General features: G+C 43.6%; 1 protein-coding gene across 2 annotated transcripts; it reads right to left on the bottom strand.

Annotated features, from left to right (window-relative positions):
* Positions 1–263: 263 nt before the first annotated feature.
* On the bottom strand, positions 264–5918 carry LOC133139410 (type-1 angiotensin II receptor-associated protein-like). 2 transcript variants are annotated; one of them, XM_061258933.1, is made up of 5 exons: positions 5795–5918; positions 5413–5447; positions 3946–4054; positions 2979–3189; positions 264–1078 (listed from the first exon to the last, which is right to left on the bottom strand). In XM_061258933.1, exons 1-5 carry the CDS (start codon positions 5819–5821, stop codon positions 1005–1007), a joined length of 456 nt encoding a protein of 151 aa, XP_061114917.1. In that variant the 5' UTR covers positions 5822–5918; the 3' UTR covers positions 264–1004. The 2 variants fall into 2 exon arrangements, with proteins under 2 accessions (XP_061114917.1, XP_061114916.1); XM_061258932.1 differs by having other exon boundaries at positions 268–1112; positions 2980–3189.
* Between the last annotated feature and the right edge of the window lie 949 nt (positions 5919–6867).

The raw sequence follows: 6867 nt of genomic DNA, 5'->3' as shown, positions 1-6867 counted from the left end.
ATATTCAGAATCAGGCTGGTAAATAAGCAAAAGAACCAATGTGATCACAAACATTCACTCCATTTCTGAGAGACAGTGAAGGAGGCAGGAGGATTTATCAGTGATGAACGCCACATCAAGTCGCCCCAAAACGTATTCAAAAATGAAAATAAGAATACTTTAAGATAAATAACATTTAATAGAAGGGAAAACATTCAGATGGATCGATTTCATAAACAAACATCTTAATCCCTGTTTGAAGGTCAATTAATGACCAAAGAAATCAGTGTTTTTCCTCAAACCTGTGTGATGATTGTTTGAAACAGCCACCATTTTGTCTTCCTGAGCAAGACCAAATGAGTTGAAAAAAAGGTCAGGAGAAAAAAAAAGAATGAAAAAGTTTAGAACAAAAACACACACACACACACAAAAAGCGCATGCGTATCTTCTGCAGCAAGGTGACAAGTCGAAAAACAAACTCAAGACAGGGTGATATTTTCTGACAGTCGTGATGAATCTACACAGTGGTACACACAGCCAGTTACACATCGAGCGAGGAGAAGCACAGATTGAAACAACAGGGAAGACATGGAGCAACACAGGAAATGGAACTCTTCAGCTGTCCAATCGCAGTATGACAAGGCATGATGGGGAATCCCTGCTTGATTGTCTGATAGGGACATGTCCTCATGATTCATTTACCATTCACCCTCGACTGATACTTTCCCTGGGAATTGTAGTTAAGAGTGAATAATTATCAATATTGTTCCATCATTGTCCCTAGTGGCTGCACAAAAACACGAAATCCTCCATTGCTTATCGCTAAAAACATAGACCTACTCAATAACATTTTCCCACTGCAACACTTATTTAAACAGCTTTACTTCTCCAAATTGGAGTGATAACACATCATTCTTACACATATAAATAACGTAATGGGAAAGAGGAACAGAGCGCAGCGGGGTTACGGATGTCAAGCCTTTGCTCAGGAAGGCAGGAAGGGTTCGGGGTTCGGGGTTCAGGGTTCAGTAGTGGCGAATGGGCAGGGCACTGTCGGCACTATCCGTGGTGCATCGACTGTCCACTGACGTCTCCAACTCTGAGGGCCAAGATTCGGGACGTGGGGACCGGTCCAAAAGGAGACACAGAGAGAGGGCGGTGTCAGCAGATGGGAGACAATGAGAGGTCACAGTGAGGTCACAACGAGAGGTCACAACGAGAGGTCACAGAGAGGTCGAAATGAGGTCACAATGGTTGCGTCTCAACGGCAAAAAATGATGCCTTCTTAGGCAGTATTAGGCAGGAAGGCATCAGGTGTCGTCCCATTTTAATTACTTGACACATTTAACATACATTTTAATTACTTAACACACTGAAATTGTATCTTTTTAAGATACATTTCAAAAAAATGAACTAGGCGAAATAGGCAGCTAAATAGCTTGTCATCACAGAATCACATCCCTTTGACTCTGATGTCTTCCTGGCTTCAAAGTGCATCTCATTATCGTGCCGCATAAGCACATGCGAAGATGTCTTTGTCGGACTAATCAAGCCAGCGAGGCAACGAGGCACCAAGGCGACTGCCTTCAGTTTGAGACGCAGCCAATGAGGGGTCAGGAGTCAGGACATGAGGTTAGAGAGCGGGGGAAGGTGATGGCGACCATGGGGAACAAGGCGGGCACAGAGACAACACAAGGCTGCTACACACCACCTCAGCAGGCATCCAGGAGAAAACTGAGGATGTGTTTTCAAGACATTGTGATGTAACATTAAAATGTATGCACTGTGTGTGCCTATACCCGGTAAAGGTAAATTAAATATCCCAAGGGAGTAAATGGCAAAAAGGGAATACTTAAATAAATATACTGACTTCAACTTATGCAATGCATGTAGGTAAATTAGTTATACACTGCATAAGGTACCCCATATATATTTTACCATACAATTTCACAAGATTTCTTGATTAGAAAATGAAAAACAAGCATATAAAAAAATTCACCCCCAACCCAAGAAAAAAAGAAAAATCTATACTTTTTTTTTAATCAACTGTGGCATTTTAATCAACACCAGTGTGGTTTCAAGGTGTCTGTTAGGCCTTTAGTGAATGTAGTAGCTAAACTGTGGCAGTTACACAATACTGCCAGGGTCATTGACTAGTGACGGGGGTGGGTAGGGGGTTCTATTTTTGTGCGACAAAGAATACTGATGATAAATTAGAGGTGTGAGGACTGGATGGATATCTAACATAGAAGGCACAGCTAATCACAATGCTGCACATTACAGTAGTGACATATTCACAGAGACTCCACAAGCCAGTATCCAAAGCAAAGACGCCCAAGCTTTCCTACTATACGACGCTGACTCACGTGACCTGGCCCTAGACAACACATTCTGGAGATCAGCATTAGTGTTTACCTTTAAGATTAAATACTGCTGTTAATTTTACTATTGTGATTCCACAGAATACATGGTGGCTGTGTGTGTTAAAACCGGTTCATATACAACAACAACAAGTTTCCCAGCAGCGTCATTTGCGAACCGTTACACAAAATGGCAGCCGATTGGTAGATGAGCGAACGTGTCTAACAAGGCGGAACAGCACTCATGGAGACAGTAATGTAATCTTAACAAGCGTTTGCTGTGTGACAGTCCAGAGCAGGGACACAGAGCATGTGTTGGTGCTAATACGCCTGACTGGTGGTTTAACGGTCTGACCTCTGCCCAGATCATCGAGCTTTAACGTTCTGGTGGTGACGTTAAAGAAGGTGAATGCATTTCATCTCCAAGAAACATTCAACACTCCACAGAAAGAGAGAGGGAGAGGGAGAGATGAAGAGAGAGAGGGAGAGATGGAGAGAGAGGGAGAGATGGAGAGAGATGAAGAGAGAGGGAGAGATGGAGAGAGAAGAAGAGAGAGGGAGAGATGGAGAGAGAGATGTAGAGAGAAAGAGAGAGAGAGAGTGGGTTGATGTATCTCTGCTATCTGGCAGTCCACCTACCAAAGTTGACGTTGTAGTCTCCACCCCGCTCACGGTACATCTGGTACAGGAAGAAGCAGGAGACAGGCTTGAGCAGCAGGCTGAGGATGGCCATCCCCACGCTGAAGCGGAAGGTGTCCCGGTTCCTCTCCGCCAGGCCCTCGGCCAGGGGGTAGTACACGCCGAAATGCACAACGTCCGTCAGCAGCGTCATCATCATCCCCACCAGGAACTGCGGAGAGAGGAAGGAGCTGATGCTCAGGAGTGTGTGTGTGTGTGTGTGTGTGCGTGCGTGCGTGTGTGTGTGTGTGTGTGTGAGCGTGTGCGTGTGTGTGTGTGTGTATGCATGAGTGCATGTGTGTGTGTGTATGCGTGAGTGTGTGTGCATGTGTATGTTGTGTGTATGCATGTGTGCGTGTGTGTGTGTGTGTTTATATCTAGGGCAGTGGTGGATGTTGAGCTGAAAATTGGTGGGATGCAAAACTTTCCTTGAAACGGATCATTGGTCTCAATAAATTCCATTTAGAAAAATACTTTTATCAACAACTACATTTAATGAGAAAGACACACCGCTCTGTTGAGTACCTCATTAGCTTTCCGCATGACCAACAACAACAAAGCCTACACTTCAAGATTGTTTAAAATCATATTCAATGCACAAGAGGGGAGTCACATGCATTATCAGTAGGCTGCAGCACTTCTGGGGAAATGACTGTGCAGTTTATTGTGCATCATAACACAAGTGACTGGAACCTGGAAGGTTGTTGGTTCAAGCCCCGGTGTAGCCACGATAAGATCCACACAGATGTTGGGCTCTTGAGCAAGGCCCTTAACCCCACATTGCTCCAGGGGGATTGGCCCCTGCTTAGTCTAATCAACTGTAAGTCGCTTTGGATGATGAAAGCGGCAGCGAAGTCATCATCATCATCATCATCATCATCATCATCATTATTATTACAGGAACAGAAGGTCTCGGGCTTTGCCTCACCATCAGCACGGCGTCGAGAGAGTCTCTCTGGGCGATGGCCCACACCCCCACCCCCAGCACGCTGAAGTTTCCCCAGGCGTAGGAGGAGGGCAGCCAGGCCATGAACCCCCTGCACAGGACACACACACACACATATGAACCCCCTCTGCAGGACACACACACACACACACATTAGTCCCCTGCACAAGACACACACACACACACACACACACATATGAACCCCCTCTGCAGGACACACACACACACACACACACACACATTAGTCCCCTGCACAAGACACAGACACACACACACACATATGAACCCCCTCTGCAGGACACACACACACACACACACACACCCACATTAGTCCCCTGCACAAAACACACACACACACACACACATGAATCCCCTCTGTAAGACACACACACACACGCACACACACACACACACACACACATGAATCCCCTCTGTAAGACACACACACACACACACACACACAAATCCCTTGTGCAGGACACACACACACACACACACACACACACACGAATTCCCTGTGCAGGACACATACACACAAGCATACACAGGCAAACAGGGTAGACACACATCATCCATCACTATTCCCTGTTCGGGAAATACGAGAGAGAGTGAGAATACTCAGTTCAGCAGTTCAGCTCTAGCGATTTGCAGGCCAATAAACCTTTTATTCAATATGGCATATTAAAATAGTGGTAGCTGCGACCAAATAGGAATAAAATAATGAGCCTTCCTTGTTCGTGTGAACCATGTCACATGGACTTATTTTAAGATACAAAGGAAACTATGCAAATACCGATCCTCTTATTAACGAGGCCCATGTGTAACGACCAACAGGCCCGTGCGCTAACAGCAGAGATCAACATCAGCTAATAAAAAAGCCTGATGAGATTTCAGCATAGCCTGTAACTAACTTTGCAAATGCTAAACATTTTGTTTCAATTCCGTTCAATATTATTCGTATAGTGCATTTTAAAGAGACACTGTCATAAGGACGTTTTACAGTGGAAACGGAAATTAAACTGGGCATTTATTGTATTTACGCACATATGTTTGGCTTTAGGATTAGAGGTTTAATGCTTTATTCAACATAAAGTAAATAACTGCTAATTGACCCAAAATTAAGGTCATTTTAATTATTTGGTATGTGATGCAATTTCTCAAAGTGTAAATGAGTTAACACTTAGAGAGTACTATAATAATATACTGCCTAGCACAAACTAGAGATTTACTGGGGGGTTTTTTTATCTAATGAATATTCTTAACAATCGTCAACATGCGTATTTTAATGTAGAAAATAAAAATGTGTCATCGTCGGCTATACTCTGGCAAAGTGTCATTACATCACCCCCACGTCCACTGCTCGACTGGGACAGCCCCTCCGGTCGAAACGGTCAACAAGTGAAATTCCACACGAGTGTGACAAATCAGAAAGTTTACCAACCTACTCACCAGGTGGTCAGAAGCCAGTGCACCAGAACTATGGCCTACGGGGAAAAACAACACGTCATGTACAGTAGCGTTTTGGACCGCTATCAGCATTGCAAGTATTACAATTCAAAACGTAGGCTATTACAACATTGAAAAAAAAACAGTGTATGGCTCGAAGGAAAATAATTAGCAGCTAATATGGGAATAATATTTCATCAGATTGTTCACGACTACAGATAAAGTTAACACCACAACATGGTTATACGACTGCGATTAGATCTATCCATTCTGCTGCAGTTAACGTTTCAGAAAATAGTCATACAAACTGTAACCAGCAAACCTCATAGCTCTGGTTTCCAGGATAATAACTTCCGTAATACTTAATTAAAATAAAGGAAGTTACCTTGAGGTTCACCGCTGGGACTTCCATGTTTTATGGCCAAGCGCCGATTTTTGATTATGTAGATTATGTTCCCCTCGGGGTAATCTCCTCTCTTGTACAGACATAAAAAAAAAATCCCATCAAGTCTCTGCACAAATGTCTTGACCCAGCCCCTCCCTCGCAGAGTAACAAACAAACACGGGCCATGTGACCACGGCCAAACGCATCTCAATGCATACCTAAGCATGGGGGAGGAGCTAATAGCTAAAATATGTTAATTACGGTATTATTTTAGCACATCATAATGATACGACGAGATCATATCCACTCGTACTTTATTTTCTTAGCTGAATATAATAGAGTGACGTACTCCCTCTTGAAGAAAAAAAAAAAAGGTTTTTAAATAGCTGGTAGCTGGTTGGCCAGTTCAGACCAGCTCCACACTCAACATGGTTTGACCAGCTGAAGCTGTGTTTTGAAACAACTGGTAACTGGCCATTTCAAACTGGCCATAGCTGGATTTTACAGCTGGGAGCAGACAAAGAAAAAAAAACAGTGTCAGACTTCAGGAGACTTTCTTGTCATGACATTTGTAAATACAATATTCAGGGTTAAATCTACTCTTAACAGAGTTAAATCAACTCTGACAGTGTCTATATGAGTCCACTGTGGCCGGGGCGCACTCATATAGACACTGTGAGAGTTGCTTTAACTCTGTTAAGAGTAGATTAGACAGGGCACTGAGCAACTTAAAGGAATGCACAAACATTTTCGGCATTCACCGGCTCGGTTTCTATGTTATCAAAACGTGTCATCTTAGCGTAAAGACTTGAAGCATATAGGAGTCGGTAGCCTACCTCCTTCAAAGTGAAGAAATACGCCTTTCAGCAATTTACACGAGGTATCATGTATATTGGAAATACACATGCGGAAATAATTGTAAAAACGAGAGACGTCGTTTGCATACAATTAATTTAAAGCTGGATAATTACAGAAGTAGAATGCAGAAGTATGTTGCTCAAGGGCATCGGATCGGCAGTATTTGGGCCCTTGTCTGCTCCCCGCCACCCAACCTCTTTTCTCTCTCCTCTCCG

The sequence above is a fragment of the Conger conger genome, chromosome 10 (genome assembly GCF_963514075.1).
Source record: "Conger conger chromosome 10, fConCon1.1, whole genome shotgun sequence".
NCBI lineage: Eukaryota > Metazoa > Chordata > Actinopteri > Anguilliformes > Congridae > Conger > Conger conger.
The sequence above is the reverse complement of the archived record's forward strand: the minus strand, read 5'-3'. Positions and strand labels throughout refer to the sequence as shown.

What these genes read in the sequence shown, in the direction of transcription:
- LOC133139410 (XM_061258932.1), bottom strand. Translation starts at nt 5,821, where the DNA reads ATGGAAGTCCCAGCGGTGAACCTCAAG. An exon ending in CACTGGCTTCTGACCACCTG is followed by an intron (nt 4,055 to 5,412) that starts GTGAGTAGGTTG and finishes TGTCCTGTGCAG; the next exon opens with GGGGTTCATGGCCTGGCTGC. An exon ending in GAGACTACAACGTCAACTTT is followed by an intron (nt 1,113 to 2,979) that starts GGTAGGTGGACT and finishes TGTCTCCTTTTG; the next exon opens with GACCGGTCCCCACGTCCCGA.